Genomic DNA, 27063 nt, shown 5'->3' with positions numbered 1-27063 from the left:
AGACTCGCTATGGGCTCCCCGTTATCGAGTGTGCTCTTCTGAGGGGTTTTCTGATACTACACAAGTTGGTCCAGGATTATTTACTGTACATTTTGAACTTACGTCCACTGCCGGCTCAGGCGGATAGACCCTCACCCACGGCGCTTTTGTCGGCAGCTCATGCCGCGGCAGTCCTCCCTGCGGAGCTGGATCAGGTGCTGGTTGAGGGCCTTCAAGTTGAGGGGCGGCTGCCCTGGGGACTTTGGGTGGCGGGCCTGTGCCTTCTTAACAAAGAGCCGTCTCATCTGTGAGGTGAAGCGGTTGAGACAGCCTTTTATTAGGCCTAGGGTCAAATAGGGGGGGGGGGGTAGGTGACTCTGGGAGTGGAGCTACCCCGAACAGGCCTGAAATGTCTTCCCTGTCAGTCGTATCGAGGTCCTCCGAGTCTGGCTCGTACTCCTCGCCACTGCCCGATGATTAGTCATAAAGGTCTTCGAGGTCACCTTCATCCTGCACCATAGAAGAGATCGCTTTATACAGTTCATGCCTATTAGGTCGAAGGTTTTCACGCAGGGGAGCTGGCCTCTCAGACGGAGGGGTAACGGGGGCACTTTTTTTGTTCAACACTTTAGCCCTGTAGGCCTCATACGCAATCCCTCTACTTGGCCCTGCGACCTGGCCATCGTTAGCAGGAAACACTGGGGGTGGGGGGTTTAGTAGGTGGGGGATTGGACTGGATCTCTGGGGGCGGGGCTGGAAATTCCGGATCTGGACGAGGAGGGGTGATAATAATTATGGAAGAGGCAGGTATGCGATGGCAGGTGGTATCGTTGACTAGGTCTATACACTTCTCAATTGACTATTGCCATTGACTATTGGATACGGCATTATTATATTAATAGTCAAAGCTATTACTCTCTACTGTAGGCTACTTATAATCAGTGTGTGAATCGGCCGCAAATCTCACTTCAACGCTTTTCACATCGTCACAATTGTTGTTTTATTGTAAAGTTATCGGATTTAAAATTCATATCGTGTAGGCCTATGCTGGAATAAAACATAATTGGCCACTCAACATTTGTTTACGAAATGATTTTTCACATTAAAACTGCAAGAAAATATTTTTGTCTTTGTACGTGTAAACTAGCTGTTCTGAATTGTACACAGTTTTTAACTGACTACTCAATTCCCGTACGTAGGACGGGCTAGCATCTCGTTTATGTTTAATTTTAGATTTATCAAATGAACACGATTCCCTTGCAGTACAATTAATTACTGCAGATGACAAAAAATAGGTATCAACAAAAATTAATTTATTAACACTATGGTCCACCATTTTATTTGGCAATATAACCTCGGAAGCACAAAACGTGAGTACCATATGCTACCATGAAAAAGCTTTTAATTTACAGATTTTATCATTTAATTTTCAATAAATTCCAATTAAGCTGACAATGTAAATTAGGTCAAGAAAACATTACGAGAGCAGTTAGACAAACTTCTGTAGTTACTAAAAACTACTTCCTTGACCTTTAGATCTGAGAAAACACGTTTTCTTTTGAACCCGTGGTAGCTAAAGGGCATGGCCAGTCCATCACTCAACAAAAAAGCAGAGGATTCATTTGGTCGTTTCTTTGGTATTCACTCCTCAAATGGAAGATGTATTTTTTACCTAAAACAAAATGTTATCATGAATCAGAGTATCTACTTAAAATAATTCAAACTTTTCATAGTTTCATGATTAATTGAACAATTTCAAACTATTAATTGAACATGAAGAAATGCAGTATTTCTTAAACTTCAGAATTCTAAATTGACTTTTTAAGATACAGATTTTTACACTGCATTTTTTTTATATTTAAAACCTTTAACAACTTGGATGGCCCCAGTGAAAAAGAGAAAGAAGTAGTGCAAGGGGTTTTTTGATACTTCACGAGTTGGTCCACGATTATTTACTGTAAATTTTGAACTTACGTCCACTGCCGGCTCAGGCGGATAGACCCTCACCCACGGCGCTTCTGTCGGCAGCTCTTGCCGCGGCAGTCCTCCCTGCGGAGCTGGATCAGGTGCTGGTTGAGGGCCTTCAAGTTGAGGGGCGGCTGCCCTGGGGACTTTGGGTGGCGGGCCTGTGCCTATTTCACAAAGAGCCGTCTCATCTGTGAGGTGAAGCGGTTGAGACCTTTTATTAGGCCTAGGCACTTCGTGGGTAGGCCTAGGGTCAAATGGGGGGGAGGTGACTCTGGGAGTGGAGCTACCCCGAACAGGCCTGAAATGTCTTCCCTGTCAGTCGTATCGAGGTCCTCCGAGTCTGGCTCGTACTCCTCACCACTGCCCGATGAATAGTCATAAAGGTCTTCGAGGTCACTTTCATCCTGCACCATAGAAGAGATCGCTTCATACAGTTCATGCCTATTAGGTCGAAGGTTTTCACGCAGGGGAGGTGGCCTCTCAGACGGAGTGGTAACGGGGGCACTTTTTTTGTTCAACACTTTAGCCCTCTAGGCCTCATACGCAATCCCTCTACTTGGCCCTGCGACCTGGCCATCATTAGCATGAAACACTGGGGGGGGGGTTGTGGTTTAGTAGGTGGGGGATTGGACTGGATCACTGGGGGCGGGGCTGGAAATTCCGGATCTCGACGAGGAGGGGTGATAGGCCTACAAGAGGGGTCATCAACCTCCATTGTTGTATACAAATCAAGGCTCTGTACACGAGTCTTAAAAGAAAAGGATATGCAAACCATTTTACTGCTCAACTTTTTTAGGAAAGAGTTGGAAAACAACAATACTTACATGTATTAAAATTCGTCTTGGTATCTTTTTGTTTACAATTAATGTTAGTCTGCTTACAATTTGTTTGGATTAAGCAAATATTTGTGTCATAGAAAAGGAGATCAAGAATAATATAATCAGGAATCACGATTTTAAATTACCACCACAACAGCAGCCGGGTTTTATCTAAAGATAAACTGAGAGATGACTTATGAACACAGCGGCATCATTGATACTGCAATTAGACAAACCATCCTTTTATGAAAAAAAGATTGTTTGGCGTGTGTTAGTTATGGTTACGTGTGGGGCCGCTGATGTAGACAAAATATCACTTTCATTTCAACTATAAATATCTTATACTTTTAAGAAATTAATATGGGAAATTACGATGTAGGTTGATTCAATAGGTGGGTAATTATTACATACAGGGTGATTTGTACTCAGTGTGACAAAATTTTTTTGATGTAAGTACAAAGTAAATGAAGTGTGATGATGCATATCAAATGTTCCAAGTCCCAAAATTAGCGTCCCAAAAAATTATTTTATGTTTTTCAAAAATAACCATGCTTTTAAACTTAATACAGCGATTTCTCAATTACCTGTATATGGATTTGAGTAGATAATGTCATTTTCGTGTTCTACATTAAATTTTGAACAAGAATAATGGAAAATGACGGAGGATTAGTTGTAAAAACTCCATTGTAAATAGGTTCAAAGATAAACATTAAGATATTTGATAAAAATTTTAATAACAATAGTCTATTGCATTTTCACACCCTGTATACAAGAAAGTGTCGGAATATGTTAAAAACTGCGCCATTTTATAAGCTTTCCAACCATATGCTACACTATTGAGGTTTAGATAGTTGTTTGTTTGTTTTAGTGGTTTGAATACCAGAAAACAGGGAACTTTTTACTGTTTTTACTGTTCAAGCTGAATAAAAAATACAACTTTTGCTTAATACATGCCGACTTTCTATGTTTTAATGTTGAATACACCATGCTTTGTAGTCTTCAAACCACTAAAGCGTACATAAGCAGACATAAACCTCAATAGTGTAGCATATCGTTGGAAAGCTTATAAAATGGCGCAGTTTTTAACATATTCCGACACTTTCTTGTATACAGGGTGTGAAAAATGCAATAGACCATTGTTTTTAAAATTTTTATCAAACATCTTAATTTTTATCTTTGAATCTATTTACAATGGAGTTTTTACAACTGATCCTCCGTCATTTTCTATTATTCTTGTTCAAAATTTAATGTAGAACACGAAAATTACATTATCTACTCAAATCCATATGCAGGTAATTGAGAAATCGCTGTATTAAGTGTAAAAACATGGTTATTTTTGAAAAACGTAAAATAATTTTTTGAGAAGCTAATTTTTAGACTTGGAACATTTGATATGCAATATCACACTTCATTTACTTTATACTTACACCAAAAAAATTTTGTCACACTAAGTACAAATCACCCTGTATATTAGAACTGATAACGGTATGGATTATTAACATAGATAATTACGTCACTAGCTTTACTAGCGTGTTTACTTTTCAAATTCCTTCAACATGTGACCAGTTCTTTATTCAAATGAATGTTTAACCAAACAGCTGTCTCAAAACAAACGATATGTTATTGTTTTTACTTTTCTATGTTTACTCTTTAGCAATTGATTCAGTGAAATTGATACGTTTAATGATGTTAGGATACCAGTGTAGGCCTACTGTGAATTTTATTGGATAATGTCGTTTTATTTTAGGTAGTTTCTATTCAGACCTACTGGAAATTGTGTATAGTATGAGTAATAGTATTGTGGTGATAATAATTATGGAAGAGGCAGGTATGCGATGGCAGGTGGTATTGTTGACTAGGTCTATACACTTCTCAATTGACTATTGCCATTGACTATTGGATACGGCATTATTATATCAAGAGTCAAAGCTATTACTCTCTACTGTAGGCTACTTATAATCAGTGTGTGAATCGGCCGCAAATCTCACTTCAACGCTTTTCACATCGTCACAATTGTTGTTTTATTGTAAAGTTATCGGATTTGAAATTCATATTCGTATAGGCCTATGCTGGAATAAAACATAATTGGCCACTCAACATTTGTTTACAAAATGATTTTTCATATTAAAACTTCAAGAAAATATTTTTGTCTTTGTACGTGTAAACTAGCTGTTCTGAATTGTACACAGTTTTTAACTGACTACTCAATTCCCGTACGTAGGACGGGCTAGCATCTCGTTTATGTTTAATTTTAGATTTATCAAATGAACACGATTCCCTTGCAGTACAATTAATTACTGCAGATGACAAAAAATAGGTATCAACAAAAATTAATTCATTAACACTATGGTCCACCATTTTATTTGGCAATATAACCTCGGAAGCACAAAACGTGAGTACAAATCCACTTGATAGGGGGGTTCCCGTGTGCATTTTATGTATAGGAAAGCACCCTAACGGATCATGTAGGTACTGTGTGGGTTATCATTTTTCACGTGGGTGCCAGCTTGGCAGAGTGGGCATAACCTCAGAATCCGCCATTTTAAAAATGACGGTGGCATTTATTACATGAAACTTATCGGGAGCTTATATCTCGAAAACTGTAATATATAGCGAGTTACTTTTATTACAATAAATGTTGCTTACACAATAAGGAACAACTTTTGTATTTACAAAAATGCCCTTAATATAACTATTTAGGAGTAATTGAGCAATTTATGCTTATTTAACCTAAAACTTTTTACTATGTTTGGAAAAAAAATGCTAATATCTAAAAAAAAATGTTCTTTTTAATTTTGCACATAACACTTATTGCTCTTTACATTTAAGGTCAAAATACCCCTACCGAAGCAAACCTGCAGACTAAGCAAACATTTACCTGGCTGCATTTCTACTAAAATATTAAAATTGACATATTTAACCTATAAATTTTATCTCTGTTGCAAAAAAAATCTAAAAATTATAAAAAAGCTGTTATTTTGTAATTTGGCACAGAACACTAATTTTTCTTCGCATTTAAGGTAAAAAGCCTGCAAAAAGTATTCGAGAAGCTTCTGACAGATGTATAAGTTATTAAAATAGTATAAAATATTTTAAAATTAATTTTTTGTTATTACATGACGCATTTAAATATAAAATAAATATAGACCTTTCTATACAATGAATTTTTATTATTACAAATAATAATAAATCTACGAATGTAACAGAAATTATTATTATAATTCTTAACATGTATTATTAAAACGGCGATGAAGCGGGAACGGGACCGGAGGCTATGTTGGTGCATCGGCCAAGCATTGACGTCTCGTTAACACAACCAGTACCTTGACATTGTCCTTGGTGGTAGGCTGTTTCGGACTGATGAACTAGTTTCGTGGATCATACAATTTGAGCGCAGTTATTGGATCTAAATTATAAGCCTTTTGGGTTAAGATGAATTAGATCTGTTCCCTTTTATAGTCATCAGAAAAATGAAACTGTTCACAACATACTTGTGTGCATTGCGGCAGTCAACTACAGGAACACTTCTACATTTAAAAAAGGGCAACACGGTATTCCAGCTAGTTTCGTACACATGTGCAGCTTTGATCGGGACAGGTTTTGCAGTTGCAGCCTTCTAATAAATCACTTGGGCAAAGCTGGAAATAAAATTTTGACCAAAAACCAACAAAGAGTAACCACCATCACTGTATCCAAAACTCAAGGATCGATTTGAAAAACGTGTTCTTCCAAGCAATGGATTTGGATGTATGTACAATAAAAAGCACGTAGGCTACATAAGATATGCTGTCTAGTTCTGTAGCTCTACTAGACATAATTTCTTCACGAGCAACGGATGCAGTTCTTTAAGAGTATTCGTTGTACAGTGACAGTGTACATCCAGTATCTTAGACCATTCATGGTTAGATCATACATAGTTTTACACTGAGTATCCATTTTTTTTAAATGTGAACTAGATACTTCTCTGTGTTTTTCAAACTTTATTCTATCTCTTCCTCCCCATCTTTTCCAAAGTCTATTAGCAAGGTACTTGGATTACATTTTAGGGTAGCACGCTTTGTTCCAAATTTGCTGGCAAAATCACAGCCCGTTAAAATATGGAGTGCATGGAGAACTGAGCAAAGGTTACTTCCAAGCCTGTTTGCTATAATTTGAACTAGTACATATTCTGGCTGAACCAAGTCGCATCCACAATTCCTGCAAACCTTCCGAAGAGAATCCATTCATAAAGTGTAAAGCCAACACTACGACATTTTTGTATCTGATGACAGAACTACAACTTAATTTGATAACTCGAGCAAAAATGATCCAATTTTAATGAAATTTATCACAAACGTGTAAACCTACGTTTTCAAACAAATTCGGACTATTAAACCAGCACGATCGGACTATGGCAACGGGGTTTATGGGGAGTTTTATGGGATAAAAATAGATTTTTCCGATTTTCGACCCTAAAACACGAAATTTTATAATAAACCAAACCATTTTGTAGAGCTCAAAAAAGAAATTATTTTGTATATTGAAGCGTTGTTGTATGCCCAAAAGTTACGGAGATAAATTTAAAAAAAAATTAAATTTAAAATTCCCATGTTATTCTTATGGAGAATAAATAAACTGTTTTAGTTTGCTTGTTTATGGATATATTATAATTAAAATTGAAAATGTTGTTTCATTCATACTTAGCTATCAACATTTCAATAAAAATATATATAAAAAAACACCTCAATACCTTCCCTGAAGCAGCAAACTTAAGTACTCATTACAAATCAATGTCATTTAAATAAGAAATCAATCTGTCAATTTTAATATTTTAGTGGAAATGCAGCCAGGTAAATGTTTGCTGATTCTGCAGGTTTGCTGGGTTGGGGGTATTTAGACCTTAGAAGTAAAGAACAATAAGTGCTATGTGCCAAATTAAAAAGAACAGTTTTTTCAAAGACATTAGAATTTTTTTGTCACAGTAAAAATGTACAGGTTCAATTAACATAAATTGCTCAACTACTCCTAAATAGTTATATTAAGGACATTTTTGTTAGTACAAAAGTTATTCCTTATTGTGTAAGCAATATTCATTGTAATAAAAGTAACTCGCTATATATTACCGTTTTCGAGATATAAGCTCCCGATGAGTTTCATGTAATAAATGCCACCGCCATTTTTAAAATGGCGGATTCTGAGGTTATGCCCACTCTGCCAAGCTGGCACCCACGTGAAAAATGATAACCCACATAGTACCTACATGATCCCTTAGGGTGTTTTTCTATACATAAAATGCACACGGGAACCCCCCTAGCAAGTGGATTACATATGCTACCATGAAAAAGCTTTTAATTTTCAGATTTTATCATTTAATTTTCAATAAATTCCAATTTAGCTGACAATGTAAATTAGGTCAAGAAAACATTACGAGAGCAGTTAGACAAACTTCTGTAGTTACTAAAAACTACTTCCTTGACCTTTAGATCTGAGAAAACACGTTTTCTTTTGAACCCGTGGTAGCTAAAGGGCATGGCCAGTCCATCACTCAACAAAAAGCAGAGGATTCATTTGGTCGTTTCTTTGGTATTCACTCCTCAAATGGAAGATGTATTTTTTACCTAAAACAAAATGGTGTAATGAATCAGAGTATCTACTTAAAATAATTCAAACTTTTCATAGTTTCATGATTAATTGAACAATTTCAAACTATTAATTGAACTTGAAGAAATGCAGTATTTCTTAAACTTCTGAATTCTAAATTGACTTTTTAAGATACAGATTTTTACACTGCATTTTTTTTATATTTAAAACCTTTAACAACTTGGATGGCCCCAGTGATAAAGAGAAAGAAGTAGTGCAAGGGGTTTTTTGATACTTCACGAGTTGGTCCACGATTATTTACTGTAAATTTTGAACTTACGTCCACTGCCGGCTCAGGCGGATAGACCCTCACCCACGGCGCTTCTGTCGGCAGCTCTTGCCGCGGCAGTCCTCCCTGCGGAGCTGGATCAGGTGCTGGTTGAGGGCCTTCAAGTTGAGGGGCGGCTGCCCTGGGGACTTTGGGTGGCGGGCCTGTGCCTATTTCACAAAGAGCCGTATCATCTGTGAGGTTAAGTGGTTGAGACGGCCTTTTATTAGGCCTAGGGGGCCGAGGCTCTTCGTGGGTAGGCCTAGGGTCAAATGGGGGGAAGGTGACTCTGGGAGTGGAGCTACCCCGAACAGGCCTGAAATGTCTTCCCTGTCAGTCGTATCGAGGTCCTCCGAGTCTCGCTCGTACTCCTCACCACTGCCCGATGATTAGTCATAAAGGTCTTCGAGGTCACCTTCATCCTGCACCATAGAAGAGATCGCTTCATACAGTTCATGCCTATTAGGTCGAAGGTATTCACGCAGGGGAGGTGGCCTTTTAGACGGAGGGGTAACGGGGGCACTTTTTTTGTTCAACACTTTAGCCCTGTAGGCCTCATACGCAATCCCTCTACAGATACAGATTTGTACACTGCATTTTTTTAAATTTTTAAACCTTTAACAACTTGGATGGCCCCAGTGAAAAAGAGAAAGAATTAGTGCAAGGGGTTTTCTGATACTTCACACGTTGGTCCAGGATTATTTACTGTAAATTTTGAACTTATTTTGAACTTGAATGTAGGTATTCATTTATTAAAGTACAGTGCGGTAACCCTTATAAATAACATAATAATTTGTTTTTCATTATCCATAAAGCTGTACATGATGAATTAGACAACAAAATCAATACCCAACATGTTTTCTACCTTGAAAATTGGTAAGCTAGCCTACAACTTTTGTGAAATAAATTGCCAGCTTATCAAATACGTCTTTGCTGCGGAGTTCATCTTTAATTTTAATGAATTCATTAAAATTATGGATTGGGAATGGAGTTCAAGTGTGTCAGCAGAGAAGAAAAACCATCATCCACTACATCTGATGTTTTGTCCTTTGATTGAGGAAGGTTTTGAACAATTTAAACCACTTCGTCGAGCTTCTCTAAGGAACTATCAATTTTAAATTTCAGGTAGTTTAGTGTTCTAGTAACTCCGACTTTCCAGTCTACAAAAAAAAAATAAAAAAAATAATAAATAATATAAACAATTTTAAATCAAAGAAATTATATAAAACAAAACTAAATTGGTTGATACAAACATATTCACTATTCTTATCGTGTAAAAAATGTTCCTCGCATAGTAATATGAAACATCGTGTGCATGCGGAAAATATCACTTCACAATATTGTTCGTCGGATTGAAAATTCACTTCTGATTGTTTTTACGTTTCATTCTGTTGCTCTTCGGAGGACAAATCGACATCTTTCTTTGTGCATATGTGTTTATGCCTTAAAGAATCCCCTATCTTTTTTGGGTTGTGTGCTAGCCTTTGTGTCAGCTGTAGATGATAACAATGCATCCCGCATACTTGAGGTGATTGGCTGTGATGAGAAATCGACTTTCATCATATAACTACTTGTATGCATCAGAAGGGCTTAGGTCTTTTTGATCCGGTAAATTTTACCAGGGCCTATTAAATGTGGTAGGTATATTTCAGGTTCATTATTATTGTGGTAGTATTCTCGGTTTTAGCGAATTTTTCTATAGGAAATAGCTTTTACCGTGGTGGCACGGTAAAACCTAGGCTCGGGACCGATATACTTTTTTATTTTGATCTCCCCAGAGGCCCAAAACACCATTCGTTAAAACTTTTATATATGTATATATTTTAGGATTTTTCCTTCGTTTCCACTAAAAGTATTGTATGCTCGCAGAGTTCGGTCACCCTCAGTGGGTGTTATCTGAATCACCGCCACATTTTTCTATTGCTATTTGGCCCTACTTTCTCTAAGGACTTTATTTGTCATTACTGTTGGGTCCAGACAGGATGCACCTAACACCACTCTTCTTTTCAGTGGGCTTTTATCATCAATCTTAGCAAATCATTTAATCAAAAACTTTTTACAATCATTTTTTAAATCTTAGAGCATCAATTTCCTTAACATTTTTCAAAGCTGCCATTGCTCCAAAGCCTATTTCGACCTTTTCAAAACTTTTCAGGTTCTCTGTAGCGGCGCGTGATGTGCGCCAATGTTTTGGAAGTAATAACAAACTAACACTTTGAAATGAACTATGATTTTATTGGTATAGAAACGGTTAATTGGCGCTGTGATGAATAAAATTGCTAGAACGAAACTAACGCGGTTGTAACTAAATGTAAATTAAGACTAAAAGTGAGATAAGTGGAGGGAACTGCCTCTCGCGTCCTAAACGAAACTTTGCGAAGTTAACAAAGTGATGCTCGTCGATGCACTGACAAAAGGCACCTCCCTCACCCTAGATTGGGGTTACAACTTTCTAAAACAGGTAAGGAAGGGTCCGTCCTTTTTCAGAAGGTAGATGGTTTTAACTCTGTTACCAAAAATAATGAAAAGCCGACAAGTAAGCCTATCAGGGAGAACGTTAGAATTTAAATCTGACATTTCACTATGATAAACTATTTACCTACAATATGCTACTATACTAAGAACATAAATTAAACAATAAACAATCATGACACCAAACATTCTCATTACAATAACTATCGAAATCCTTCAATTAAGAGGCACTTGTAATTTTTTCTATGACACTCCGCCTGACAAACCGGGTCGCTATATTTTTCATCATAATTAAAATCTCTTTATATAAAAATGGAAGTAGAGGTGTTTTTTTTTTTAATAAACCCATGAAATCCTTTAGTTATTCAGAAATTATGCAAGAGAAGTGAAGCTTAGCTTCTGGTGTGCTGTCTTTCAGTGTATATTTAACCCGAATATATATTTGGGAGTCAGGGTAATTTTTCTCTACATTTTCAACTACTCTTGATTACCGAGGAGTTATCGATTCAGTGGATAGCACAAAACTTTTTAGGAAATGCCTATGAACCAGTTACTTGGTTGTAAATAGAACGTCTAGATGGGGATTTTTTAACAAACTATAAAGTTCCCTTAAGAACTGCTTTAGTGTCCTTTCCTTTTCAATATCTCAATACTTGATTCAGATGATTTCGATAATGGTTTATCCATTATTTATAAGCTTGTTGACAGGGGAATGAAAGCATGAGGTGTGTGTGTACCTTTTGATCGTCCATACATAACTAAAGCGTTTATCCAAGAATACTCCCGTTTCAATATGGTCTTCTTGGGTGGAGAATTCAGAGTTTACATACTTGATATTTTCAACTGCCCAGTCAAAAAGACCGTTTTTGGTTGTCAAAGGGTCTCCAACCACTTTAGTAGCTAACCTTTTGAGGATGCCCTCAACCCCATCGCAAGGCCCCTTAACATGAAATTTCATTTAGCTCCAACAAAATCTTCCTTATGTATGGATTATAAATGTTCTTTTTGTTTTTGTATTGCGCTGCACGACCGTCTGAAAAAATTGCGAGGTCCTGTTTACAAACTGAATTAATTTATTTTGAATGTAATACACAGCCGCAGTTGTGTGATCAAGGTAATAATTACGTAGCTTGTGTGTTTTAGTTCATTTTCTTCTTTAAAATGTACTACGTATGGATGGATGATCGCTCGCCCACTGATACTCTTGATCCTTATCTTGAATAAAAAAGCAAAGATTTTCTGAAAATTCACCAACTATACTGAACTCACTATCATTTAAATTTAATTAAAGAAATAACTTTTTTAATGACAAAATCATGGATTTTAAAACAGTACAATTCTATGAACTAACTGGACGTATTTCATTCACGAGTAAAACACGTTTTTCAATGAATGTTCTAAGTATGAATGCATTGCTGTCCCATCATAGCTTTTGTAAAAATTATTAGTAACAACCCAACCAACAATACATTTTTTTTTAGTACTTTAAAAGTGCACTTTTTGAGACATTTTAATTCTAAATTAAAATATAAATTTTGAAAACAAACTTTCTTAGTGTCAAAAAACTATTCGATCGCTTTTTACCCACAATATTGCATTTCTGAATTGTCTTTTATTGAATTTAATATAATGACTAACTTTGTAGCCGTTCTACGGACGGGGATCTTGTAACCAGTTGAATCTAATGAATCCTTCTTATAACCAGACCAGCAGTTTAATAAGTATAAAGCAGTTTAATAAGTATTATTTATTATTATTATTTAACATCAGTTGGTTTGCATATTAAGTGTGCATTTTTATTCAGATATTCAGGCAAAACTATTATAGGAATACACATAAACCTTCGAAAATACAATATCTGACAGTTTCAATCCAAAACAAATGCTTAGTAATTATATGTAACCCGGATATACAACTTGTAAGTCTATATTTTATATGTAATGATTAAACTAATAAAACTGCTTTATAGATCAACTAGCTGTAACCCGCGGGCTTTGCCCCGTTTAACTTCTTAATTATCAAGATTATCTCGTTCGCATGCTCAATCACGTTCTGGTTGAAGTTTGTTCGCTACGCTCACTCACCTTTAGGTTGGAGCTCGTTCGCTGCGCTCACTTGCCTTCAGGTTAGCTCGTTCGCTACGCTAACTCGCCTCTAGGTTGAAGTTCGTTCGCTACGCTCACTCACCTTTTGGTTGCAAATTAGCTGTTGTCATAAATGTAAAAGAAATAATAGTGCTGCACCCTGTTGGTAATCCTTGTAACTTTAATTAATGCTATTGAACATCAGAGAACAGAATCAACTTGTTTAATTGAAACAGCTGTTAAGATTCAATAATTCCATTTCTCATAAGGTTAACATGGGAAACTCCAGAGCCACTGGGGCGGAGCCCGAAAGGATCTTTGAAATAAGAATATGCCTATATGTTAATAGGGAATGTGAGCTATCATCATGCCAAATTTCAGCCCAATCCGACCAGTATTTTTCGCGTTCACTTGTCACAAACATCCAAACTTTCTCATTTATAATATTAGTAGGATGATGCATAGCTCAAAGGTAAATAAACGGTATCAGCATTCTGACACATACTTTCTCCCATAAGTTTGTCAAAAACCTTTATCATATGTATGTGGTGAGAGTAAATATACGCAAATGGGATTTGTACAATTTTGTTAAGAATTTAAAGGACTATAACATGCTAAATTTTTATCAAAATCGTTCGGGCCATTTTTGGGAAAATCCGATTTTTCTGTTATTTTATGGGGGTTTTATGGGAAAATGACATAATTTACAATAACCGTAATTTTTACAGAAATGGGATTTGTACCATTTTGTTCAGAATATAAAGGACTATAACATACTAAATGTTTATCAAAATCGTTCGGGCCATTTTTGGGAAAATCATATGTTTCCGATATTTTATGGGGTTTTATGGGAAAATCCCCATTAAAAATAAAAATTTCTAAAAAATAAAAAAAACTATAAAACTATAAGGACTATAACATACTATGTTAAATCAAAACCGGATTTTTTTCTAAAATCCTATTTTTCGTTAATTTATGGGGTTTTTATGGGAAAATAACATATTTGACTATAACTTTTGAACCGTAATTTTTACAGATATGGGATTTGTACCATTTTATTCAGAATTTAAAGGGCTACAACATACTAAATTTTTATCAAAATCGTTCGGGCCATTTTCGAGAAAATCCGATTTTTCCGGTTTTTTATGGGTTTTTATGGGAAAATTCCCATTAAAAATAAAAATTTCAAAAAAATGAAAAAAACGCCTGGAGATACCATGGATTAGAACCTACATACCAAATTTCATCGAAATCGGACTACAGGTGTGGTCTCTAGCTCTGTACACATCCACACACACACACACACACACACACACACACACACACACACACACACACACACACACACACACAGACATCACTTCGAAAACCACTTTTTTGGGTCCAGGGGGACCCAAAACGAATCTATCCACTCAAAACTCAAACTCGAAAATTTTGACGAAAACAATACTTTCTCCATATACTATGGTATAGGGGGAGAAAGTAAAAAGAGGCTACTTCACACACTGGATGAAGTAGTTCACCATTGCAATTTTTATTCCAGTTGACATTTTCAAACCTCTTGAATCCCGAGTAAGCTAGGTCATGCTACTTTCATGCAGACATGAAATAGGTGTCTTGCGGCTCGGGATCTCCTCTTGTAGTACGTTTAAGCACATGGCATTTCCTTCTTGGCCGTTGATTCTTAGTGGTCGGTGGGATTAGTTCAGGAAAATGCCTCTGTCTAAGGCGAAGAGGAGTTTCACCAGGGGAGGGCAACCTCCTTGTGGTGTAAGTCTAGTAGGGCAGTGAATCTCCAGTATTTATCGAACAAGCTCTTTGCGGAAGTCCGAAAGATTTGATTTAGAGCCTGTTTTTAGTTTCTTCATGTTATGAGCATTTCTTATAGATATATCAAGGAAGTTAAAAAATAATTTTTTATACCACTTGATTGATTTTCTGGCAGTAAGGTTGAAAGATAATGCCATATCCCCTATATCTATGGCTCCCATATTTGGGTTATAGTCCATAACACTTTTTGATTTTAATTTTATCTACCATTTTGCCCAGTCTGTATTCCCTTTGTCCATCAATGTACTGGTGTGCATGGTTGTTAATATTCTCACCTCACGCTTATCTTGCCTCCATAGATCATAACATCAGTATGATGAGCATCTACCTGACCAACTTCAACCTGTGGTAGCATTTTGGTAAAACCCTGCTTATCAGGTAAAACCGACCCGCGCATATTTATATCATGTTTGTAAAGCTCCATAACAATAGAGATTAATTGTCAAGGTATACTTTGTGCCCCAATCTAAAGTACGGCTCAAGGAGTGTTAGGACAACTTTTCTAGTCATTCCTACGCCTAAAATGTTTGGAAATTCCCATTTGGTTTCGGGCCCAACATATGGCAAAATGTAAATTACCATTCCAGTCACACACTTGGTCGGAACAAATAATTTTACTCCGAGCCTATCTCTTTTGGATTTGGATGGTATATACTGACGGAATGAAAGTTTCCCCTTATAAAGAAAAAGGGTTTCATCAATGACTAATTTCTCAGAGGGTGTATATTTGTCTGATTTTTTTTTTTTTTGTTTACAGTGATTAGGACTGGATTTATTTTTTGAAGCCTACCGAGTGATCTAGAGTTGGTAACCACTGAATTTTTGAAGTTTAGCATTCTCAAAAGAGCCTGGAACCTATTCCTACTCATTATTTCTCTAAATATTTCTGTCTCGATCAAACTATCGGTGTACCAATAGTCCCTCATTTCATTTTTCCTTACATGGGACATAAGCACACACAATGCCAAAAAGCATAGCATTTCATTTTCGTCGGTAGGTCTCCAATTATTCAGCTCATTTTGTGACACACTAGGAAGTTTAGATACGACTTCAGTAAAATAGAGATTTGTCTGTTGCACAATATGTGATAGGCCTATAAGGTCCATTCCAAAAGTGTCCATGAAATATTTTAGGTTGGATGATATAATACCTAGGACTTGTCCCCCCTTAGGATAAAGCAGAAAATGTGGTATCATCATTATTAAAAATACGGGAAGGATCTTCTAAGACTTTCTCTGCTAGGTTATTTTTAAGGTTATAACTAACCTCAGTAAACCAATCATGAATGTCTTTTTTCGATACTACAGCTCGTACATTTGACAGTTTTTCCGGAATCCTTCTGGAACTGGGATGTCCACTCCTTTAATCTATGATTTATTTCAGGGCATGTCTCAATTACAGACTTGATATTTCCTTTATTGTAATTACTCTGATTGAGTTACTTATTTTTTATATCAGGATCTCCTAACAAAATGCTATCATTATTTTGACCATAATCTGGGCTGGTTCTTTCATCCTGTACTTTGGTGACATTCCAATCATTCAAACCCTGGACCCCGGTACTTTTTAATTGATTTGACGTACTTTCTCATTACGCTTAGCAACCTCAACAACTGGTAGCCCTGTTTGTGTATCAATCAACTCCATTAACCCGTTTCTCAATCTCATCAAACCCTTGAGATTTAAATTAATTAAATCTAATTGATGTTTCACCCTTAATATTTAATACTCTCTCGTTACTATCATTATTTAGACCACAAATAAAACTCTTATACCGCCATAGCTTATCAAAATGATATTCATCATAATTATGTAACTTGGAGTATTGGTGAAGTTAGTGGTAAAACTACATTAACCCAGATAGCACAGACATATTCATAAGATATCTGTTAAACATCTAAATTTGTTAGTCAATATATCGTATAGATATCGTAATATAAACCTTTGATATCTTATAAACCTCTTATTTACATTCAGATTTCCGAAAATCAGATATCTAAGAAATGTTCAGGCCAGATGTTCTATAAACATATAAATATCGATATCTGCTGGATGTTTAGGATTAAACGTTTATAAAATATCTATAAATTTGATAGTTTGAAAGGAAATAGATATCTATTAAACCTCTTATTAACATTCAATTGACTAATTTCGATATTTAAGAAATGTTCAGGCCAGATGTTCTATGAACATATAAATATTGATATCTAATAGATGTTTAGGCCTAAACGTTTAGAAAATGTCTATAAATTCCGTATTTAGGACCAGATTTTCATAAAATGTATATAAATGTGACAATTTGAGGGAAAACACTTTTATTTCGTTAAAATAAGGGTATTTTCCACTTACAAAAGACCTAGAATGAAATATATAACACACTATGCTGGCTAAACAAAAAAATTTAACACAAGCTGATTAGGTATACGCTTGAGTGGGTCAAATATCTTAAGAATAAATAACATTCTTACGCTTAATCTAAAAATAGCAATTTAGTTGGGACAAATTGTAAATAGATATTATACAGTACAATTAAAAGGTCAATTGAAATAAAGCTTTAGATATAGAATCACTCAAATATATTTTTTCATATAAAGTACATATAATTCATTGCCAGTAAAAAACATGTTACAAAAGCCAATGTAATATTAAATAAACCTTTACATTACGTAGATTAATCACTTAATCACTCAAATTTAATCTTTCATAAAAAGTAGGCCTACAATTATTGCTAGTAAAAAACATAATACTTCTTTATTATAAAACACTCATAAAAAATTACATACACACCATTACTTGTAAAATACATAATACATCATTTACTAAGCACTTAGTTACAAAAGCCAATGTATTATTAAATAAAGCTTTACATATAGAATCACTCAAATTTATTCTTTCATAAAAAGTAGGCCTACATATAATTCATTGCTAGTAAAAAACATAATACTTATTTACTTATGAAACACTTGTAAAAAATTACATACACTCCATTACTTATAAAATACATAATACATTATTTACTAAACACTTGTATAGTTACAAAAATTGGGGACGGAGAGAAAACGAATAGAACAGGAATTCTATTATCAGAATTTAAATAAAACCTGTGTCACAGTGACATTATTTACCATGGAATGACCCAAAACAGCAAACTCCTTAACATTCTTCCACCTTATATAGCAATAGGCTTAAAGTTGGAAAAGGCTCAACCTTTTTTTATGTATGCAAAAAAGGATATATTACAAACCCATTTTGGTACGTCAGTAGTGCCAATATGATATTCTTTCTGGTTTTGGTTTATAAAGCTACAGTGGGTCCGTAAGGGGGCGTCTAAATCAGGGAAATAAACTCGTCTCTCACTGGATTCACCCTTTTGTGTACACCTCGTGCAAGAATAGAATCCTGAATGCCCTTTTGTTTTAAAAACAAAAGCTTTGGCAGGTGCATCACATATTATTGAACAAATCTGTATGTCTATGATAGTGTTTGAAAAATCAGCGTTAAAACCGTTATTTATTAAAGGCACAGCTTCTTCAATGAAGTCTTTAAGGAAATCATTGGAACAAAAAGGTTTTTCATTACCATGGTACACACCGATAGGATAAACACGAGAATCATATGAATCTTTTTTGTCACTTTTGAACATACATAGTATGGGCCAGATTTGGCTAGAAGAACTTTTAGAAATTTGTAATCCATCAATACCAATCTTCAAGTTAATACTGTTGGGGGTTTCTCCATTCAGTGATTGAAGAAATAAATTTAACGCAATATTTTACCCAAAGTGATGATACTGCCCTGGTGCAACTTGTCTAATTTTAGTGGCACGCGGTGTCTTTAGTAATGTTCGGCTATCTTTCGGTAAACTTGAATATCCTGGTTCATTTCTTTGTATGTCTAAAAATGCATTCAAAGCATTTCCTTTTATATTGAATGTAGTCGCCCAGTTAGCTAATTTCCCCACATATTCTAAGTTACAAATTACAGATTCGGAAACACTAGTGCCATTGTGCGAAGCCAAAGTGTTATTGTTAGTTTCATTTAACACATTTATTTGATTAGGGTCATCATCATCAGTATACTGATCAACATCACTAGTCAAACCACTAGAAATATGAAATTCTAAGTCTTCAAGCTCACTAGAACTTATTTGATTTATGTCATTATTGTAATTACTTTCTTCAAGAAATTCATTAGGCCTATTAACTAAAGATAATTTGCTCACAGGTTCGCAACTTTAATACACTATTTGACTGTGAAGTAGAAGGACTCTCCAAGTTAAGTGATTCATCATTACATATAGCATATTGAAAATTTTGTTCTTCTTGTTTTACTTGATTGAACAAATGCCTTTGGACATATCCTTAAATTTTTTCATTCTTTGTTTAGGCATGTTTAGAAGATTCATTGGTAACTAAGTAAAATGTTAAGGTTAACCTATCTGTTACCTTGGGTTTTGTTTTAAAACAACATAAATTATGTTTTATGGTAATTGTAAAGAAGCTACTTAGAACAGTATAACCCTGATAATAAGACTATCATAGTGAATTATTAAATAAAGTTTTTGAGGTCGACTTCGAATTTGAAAATTATACCTTTTATCACGGGATCAGGAGTCCTGTTATTAAGGTTTCACTGCATTAAAAAAAAATTAGTTAAGACACTTATGGCATCAAAATTGCTTAACAACTAACTATTCTTTGGTTGAGTCTTGAGGGTAATGCTTAACAACTATTCTTTGGTTGAGTCTTGAGGTTGATTGGCTTCTGTAACAATATTGCCCCGTTTGTTCCTAAAAGAAATAAAAAAAAAACTATAGTACAAGGCAATGAACGTAACAATTATTGTTAACAAGATCTTTGGTATGTAGGCTGATGTTAATTTAAAACATTAACAAATTGATAGGCTGTTAGCAAAACGTCCATTAGAGAGAAAGGAAATAGTACATTCACAGCTCTTCTTTGCTGCAATTACCTTTTAAAATCAAATTTCATTATGTATAAAATCATTTGTCATAAATTGTCAACATTCTGGACCTAGAGAATTACTAGTTGCTTTGTCCATGCTTTAAATCGGGATGAGAATGCAGAGGATAAGTTAAAAACAGGGTACTTTAATTCTACTTAAAAAAAATTGCACTACAATCATTAAGGCACATCATCGAATAGGAAAATCTCAATTGTACGGTACCGTACTGCTTACTGTATTTTTAACGAATATCTCTTAGGCCCGTTTAGCAGCTACATCCTTAATTGTGACAGCTGACCAATATTCAATATTGAAAATGTTATTGGTTAGGGTTAACATTTATGTTATAATTATTGTGGGGGGGGGTTCTCAAGTATATATTTCATTTAAGTATGCGGTTGATAGGTGTGCAACTTGGTTTTTTTTTAAAGTTCGAGATCCTGTTTAAGTTAACTTTAGTTTATACAAAAGAATTTTTTCACGATGTCAACAGAAACAGTGCTTATATCGTATTAGGCTAGTCAAATTAAGGAAAAACATCAAACTAATTGTATAAGAAACAAAGTAAGATTTTTTAGATGCGGAATGGTGTCCCGAACAACATATCAAAAGTCTACCAAAATCCACGCGGGGGAAGTCCGCCATATTGGCCGCCATCTTTGATTTTTCAAAAATCTGAGACTTATGAGTATTATGGCTCTTGAACGACCAAATATCAACCGAATAAGGCAAACAAAGTGTCTATTTAATATAGAATTAAACCAGCTTTTTGATTATGTATAACATGTAGACATTCGACAAGCCAAAATTTAGCAAATCCTAAAAAACACTTAAAAAAAATAGTTTTCCTCTTTAGTTCCCTGAAACTAAATAATTACTCAATTTAACAATTGATCAAATTAAAAAACATTCTAAGAGGTTTATAATAATAGACATCTACAAATATATCATCAAAATTGTTTTAGCCAAACTTCAGTGAACCGGCTTTCTCATACTATGAACACTCAGCTCTTTTGCTGTTTATTGGTAGTCATGAATAATGGTTGTTAGAGCTAAAGAGCTAATATGTAAGTTTACTAAAACACATAATATAGTTTAACAATTGACAAAAATAAATATTAACACGGGTTTTTTAAGTCGAAGTTGTTTATATCAGTAAATAAAAAAACACCGGCACTTATAACCCAGTAACCTTGTTATAAAAAGCAAGGTCTACCTTGCATGAAATGGGGTGTGGGTAGTAGGTTTCTTTTTTTTTATGTTGTTTGTAATAGTACCGAGATGCTAAATCCAAATTTTCGACCTCGGCGACCTTCCGGATCACCTCCAAAAAGCTTAAAAATCGGCGGAGCTTCGCACTATTTTTACGTTTGTGTGATTTTTGACACTGAAGCATCACTTTTTCATAAAGAACAACGATAATCATTTTTTAAGTGCATTAAATTACCTATCGTTTAAGACCAAAATGGTTATTACAGGCCTAATAGTTTTCCAGCAAACAATGGCCAAAACTATAACATTTTGAACTTTTTTAAAGTTTGGCTAACGTTAACCCTAAAGCATAACTTTCTATTATTTTTTCATTAAAACAACATAAAATTACTCACAATATAAGACCAAAATGGTGATTATAGGCCTAACACATTGAGAGATATGACTCTTCAAGGTTCATAAAATCTTCCATAAATGTTTGTATTTTAAGATTTAAAGCTATTCAATTTGGTGAAATCTTATAAAAGAACCATACTAAGAATATAAACAAATTTATTTCATTTCAAGAAAAGATTTTAAGTTTTTAATGGATGAAATCTATTGTAATTAAAATGTACATACTATCAAGAGGAATTGATAGAAAGAATGAAGAGGCGTCAGTGAAAACAGGTTTTAACTTTGCTGCCGTTCTGCCATGCTACATATTACTTCTTTTATGCTAAGTTTTTGCATCGGTACCTGCAGGATATGTTGAAATTAGGAAACAAGACGGATTTCAATAAACACCAGTTATTTACCACCAACGGGTTCTTCACCATTGTGCGTTCTGAAAAGTTCTAGACGGATGTTTGGACGGACATGACTATAGAGCAGGTGCTCATTTGCTTAATGAAAAACTATGTAGGTTTGAGTCGGAACCGTGGTATAACTGACACTGTGCTCACCCGATGGACATTAGGAATGATATAATTTATCTGTAGAATATAAGTGCTGAGGTTGAGGAGTAGGCCTACGGCAATGTTAAGGCACATACAACTGAGTAGCATTTAGAAATGAGACCCTCACGAGTCACTCGAGTTAAAGCGAATATAGAGAAGCTTTGTGACTGGTTACTTCGTCACGTCACCCTCCATTCCCTAATACTAGCGTTATAATGTTCTTAAGCAGTGGAATTGTTGGAGGGAAACTGTCAATGGCTAGAGATATTGACAAGGAAGCGATTTTAAAAGTTTTATGAGAAAAATATGAATAAGTCAGATACAAAAGGAAGAATAGAGTAGTATATCTTTCTTCTAAAGTTAATACTGTGACTGATGGCAATATAAAGGTGACTATTGGCCCCCTCTATTTGTTTCACAGGTTATGTGTTCTGAAGCAGTCGGATGAAGATTTAAAGCACTTCTTCACACATAGATTTTCACCATTACCCTTGTCTCAATTGATTGAAAAACTAAATTATAGTGCACACATCCAAATGTCTCAAGTTAGTCAAACAAGTCAATCTTCAACTGATACCCCCACAAGACGAGTTCATGTCCAAAGGTACAAGGATCACCTAATCACAGACGCATCGCCTTCAGTGTTCTCCAACCGGCTCCCGCGACAATACAAATACAATAAATACCGTTCTACACAGGCCTGTGTTCTATCCACAAGAACCAGTTATAGTAACAATGTGCGTGTGTGTTTATGTAGATGGATACGTTGTATTTGTTTCCATTTTACAAATCCATCTAGAAAACTATTAAGCCTGTATTAACCATTTAGGTCTGAAACGATAAGTAATTTAATGTACTTAAAAAATGATGCCGAGGTCGAAAATTTGGATTTAGCATATTTGTACTATTACAAACAACATAAAAGAAAGAAACCTACTACCCACACCCCATTTCATGCAAGGTAGACCTTTTTTTTATAACAAGGTTACTGGGTTATAAGTGCCGGTGTTTTTTTTTTATTTACTGATATAAACAACTTCGACTTAAAAAACCCGTGTTAATATTTATTTTTGCCAATTGTTAAACTATATTATGTGTTTTAGTAAACTTACATATTAGCTCTTTAGCTCTAACAACCATTATTTATGACTACCTATAAACAGCAAAAGAGCTGAGTGTTCATAGTATGAGAAAGCCGGTTCAATGAAGTTTGGCTAAAACAATTCTTTACCCATTCTAAACCCGTCTAAAGGAATACGTCTATATTGGTATATATATATTATTATAAACCTCTTAGAATTTTTTTAAAATTATTATTGATCTGATCAATTGTTAAATTGAGTAATTATTTACTTTCAGGGGACTAAAGAGAAATAGTATTAAAAAATCTGTTTATTTCGAAGTGTTTTTGGATTTGCTCAATTTTGGCTTGTCGAATGTATACATGTTATAATCAAAAAGCTGGTTTAATTCTATATTAAATAGACACTTTGTTTGCCTTATTCGGTTGATATTTGGTCGTTCAAGAGCCATAATACTCATAAGTCTCAGATTTTTTGAAAAATCAAAGATGGCGGCCAATATGGCGGACTTCCCCCGCGTGGATTTTGGTAGACTTTTGATATGTTGTTCGGGACACCATTCCGCATCTAAAAAACCTTACTTTGTTTCTTTTACAATTAGTTTGATGTTAAACCTTTTTTACCCTTAATTTGACTAGCCTATATTAGTACAAGACTTACTTTGTCTTTTGCTCCACTCTTGACTTTGCTTGCCGGAGCCAGTCTTTGATGACTCCTTCTATCTCCGAGTCAGTCGTTTTGGCCAATGATGTGTTTGCTCGAACTGAGTCTAAAATAAAGTAAATATCTGTAAAAAACTCATTGGCAGTGTCACAAATTCAGGTAAAACTTAACTTTGGTTCTTCTGCTTTATACATACTTTGGAGTGCAACTTTCCTTAAGAGTTTTGATGATAATTTCGCAATACAATTAAAATTATAAAATAAACCTTCTCTTTTCAAACTATATACCATTTAATTTTCTCCTAATGCTCATAGAAATAAGTTGATTAATGAACAAATACATTTTGATTCCAGTTGTACTTATAAAAGTGTATTGGCCGGTGCTTCCGGTAGCCAATAGGGTATAAGTAGGGACGCCATTAGGATTCTTGTCATTCGCCTATTGGGTCTGATGATGATTGGAGTGTCCAATTGAAATCGATCACCATTTACCATCTTTTTTGTATATTTACCGTCTTGTGAGTAACAGTATAAGCGTAAATATATGTTTTAAGTGTTATAAGACGTTTCTTTTATTTACTTTCCGTAAATTTAATAACATGTACAATGCTGATCAAGAAATTATTTAATCATATACCTAACTATCGTTTATTTATTTATTTATTGAACACCAACGGAAAACACCATTTTACATTTACCCATTGTGCATTAGAACTAAAGCAAAGCCTTGGCTGACAGGTGAATCAGCGAGCTAACAGCTGATTGGCTCTGACCGTAGCAGTAATCTCAGGTTAGATAGGCTAAGCCAAATACGATACAGCAAGAGACTACCATTCATTTTTCTTTGTTTCACACATTATTTAATCTTTCCCCATGTATATAATTAAAAAATAATCTATTTACTTTTCTTACCAAATAATACTGATTTTAGGCGAAGATCAGCAAAGACGCGCTTCTTCTTAAATCCAAGGTAGCTGTAATTTTTGGCCAATTCGTCACTGAACATTCTTCGAAGCAGCCTTTTCACTGCTTCTTTTGTGTTTTCCCCACCGACTATAGAGAAATGTTTCACCTGCAGATGAGAGTTGATTGTTACACATGTCTTTAGATTATATAAAACAAAGAAGGGTGACTGTGGAGGAAGGTATTGTTGTATGGAGAGGGGGCAATTACATAGAGGAACATACATCTGATGCTGAAACAAAATGGACAGAGCAATTAGTGTACCTAGTTTAAATAATAAAAGTTTGAATTTAAATAAAAGAAAATTAAATTCAAGCTTGGAAATTGGAACAACTGTTGTATATTTGATTAGGCCTACATGAATAAATAGTCGATATTTAATCAATTTTTAGTACTTTCTAATCAACATTCACAAAAATAGAACACAAATTAAAAGAATGAAGTTAACCTATAAGAACAACAACTATAAGAGTAACAGATGGATGAAATAAGCTGAAAAATATCAAGGATCACAAACAAGTGTATTTTAATATGCAAATTACAATTTGAAATTGAAAATCTTAACATTAAAGTTATTTTATAGGCCTAGGGAATATCCTGCATTTTTAAAATACATACCATAAGGTCAAAAATGACTTTTTCCTTGAGTTTCTCTTCAACATCCTCTAGATCTTGTGAAGTTTCAAGTGGAAAATTTCCCAAAATGGCTGATAAATCCATGTCTTCATCATTTTCTGTTACTGTTCGGTTACCGGTACTACTTTGTTTGGTTATCAGGCTCTCTAACAGTTCTTTGATTATGTTTTGGTTGACTTTCAACACAGCAAGCGTTTTGGTTACAGACTTCTTCCATGCTGAAAATTATTACGTGCCTATTAGTTTAGTAATTAAAAACCAAAAAGGTAACCAAAAATGAAATTAAGCTTATTGATTAATTGTATCCTGTATGTAATGGTTTGTCCGTCAAATAAAAAAATTATAACTGCCCTCCTATGACAGCAGAAAAAAATCAAACTCAAATTGTTTATATTTGCAAGTTAACTTGCAATGTTAACTGTAGTAGGCCTGCACATTTCTTCACTACTTTATAAGTCCAAAAAGTGTCACATTCCAGGGGAAAATGGGTTACGGCAGAGGCGAAGCCGAGCGCAGACTACTACATCTGAACCATCTCGAGATCCGAAATAGGAGTTTTGTGACGAGTTATTTGAGATTTTCATTACTTCAAAATACCTACATAAAAATGTTAGTGGACTTAAAAACCACTTACAATTTACGTACGGCAACATTATATCAGGTGTTTAAAAATACTAAGTTATTGGCCTAGGCCTATTAGCCTACTTGTACCAAGAGAAAATTAATTTCTACTACTGTTATTCTTTTCATTGTTTATCGTTGTTAATGCCTAGCACAAAATACAAACATTCACTGTTGTAGCTTTCAATCTTTATCTTTGTAAATTGGTGTAGCCTATTGCCGTTGGTAAATAAATAAATAAAAAATAAAATACCAGAAAGCATAAGTTAGATTTGAGCCTATAAAACAATTAGACTAGGCCTACTGTGACAATCTTAGTTCTTACCTTGATCATCCAAGATATGAGATGTAGGCCTTTGAAGGGGTTGTGGTGTAACAGGGCTATGTACCGGTAGAGATTTTTGAGTGGTAGGAGTGCTTATATTGAAATTATTGTTATTGCCTGGTTCTATTGGGGATTCAAATCTATCGATGTCAGGCAGGATATTTAGGCCAACAGCAAAATCTTCGTCATCTGATTTATCTGATCTATCTCTCAGTGGCTCTTGGTTTTTAAAAAAATCTGTCTTTGGTCTTTTTGGTTTGCCAGCACAATCTTCGTCCTCAGAACTTGACATATATTTTGGGTTGGGGATTTTATTTCTTTTGATATTTTCTTGATCACTGTTCAAGTCGGAAGTGATTTCGTACCCCCACTTTTCTCACGGGCCACCTTCAAGGAATCTGAAAATAAGATAATAATACTGTAGTACTGTACTTGGGCTGTTTCAGAATATCGCTTTAACTACTGTACAACGCCTAGCCTTAATCATTGAAAATTTTGAAAAATAAAAAAATCTTGGTTAAAAAGTAAAACAGTAGGTCTACCGGTAGACTCCCTCTCAACCGACTGGACCTAGGGATAACTGAAAAGGTTGGTTAAAACGGGCAATCCCTAAAAAATTAA

General features: G+C 34.9%; 2 protein-coding genes across 2 annotated transcripts; both read right to left on the bottom strand.

The window, feature by feature from the left end:
* Positions 1-456: 456 nt before the first annotated feature.
* LOC128984548 (uncharacterized) lies at positions 457-15393 on the bottom strand. The gene is made up of 5 exons (XM_054403882.1): positions 15314-15393; positions 8665-8914; positions 2246-2351; positions 1954-2135; positions 457-747 (listed from the first exon to the last, which is right to left on the bottom strand). Exons 1-5 carry the CDS (start codon positions 15391-15393, stop codon positions 457-459), a joined length of 909 nt encoding a protein of 302 aa, XP_054259857.1.
* Positions 15394-19263: 3870 nt separating this feature from the next.
* On the bottom strand, positions 19264-26734 carry LOC128984547 (uncharacterized). The gene is made up of 4 exons (XM_054403881.1): positions 26443-26734; positions 25479-25714; positions 24810-24969; positions 19264-19827 (listed from the first exon to the last, which is right to left on the bottom strand). The coding sequence occupies exons 1-4, from the start codon at positions 26732-26734 to the stop codon at positions 19760-19762; spliced, it is 756 nt and encodes a 251-aa protein (XP_054259856.1). The 3' UTR covers positions 19264-19759.
* Between the last annotated feature and the right edge of the window lie 329 nt (positions 26735-27063).

Source organism: Macrosteles quadrilineatus, unplaced genomic scaffold (assembly GCF_028750875.1).
Source record: "Macrosteles quadrilineatus isolate MER2022 unplaced genomic scaffold, UCM_ALF_1.0 Scaffold_2__2_contigs__length_208266976, whole genome shotgun sequence".
NCBI lineage: Eukaryota > Metazoa > Arthropoda > Insecta > Hemiptera > Cicadellidae > Macrosteles > Macrosteles quadrilineatus.
Note: the sequence above shows the minus strand (reverse complement) of the source record. Positions and strands in the feature narration are given on the sequence as shown.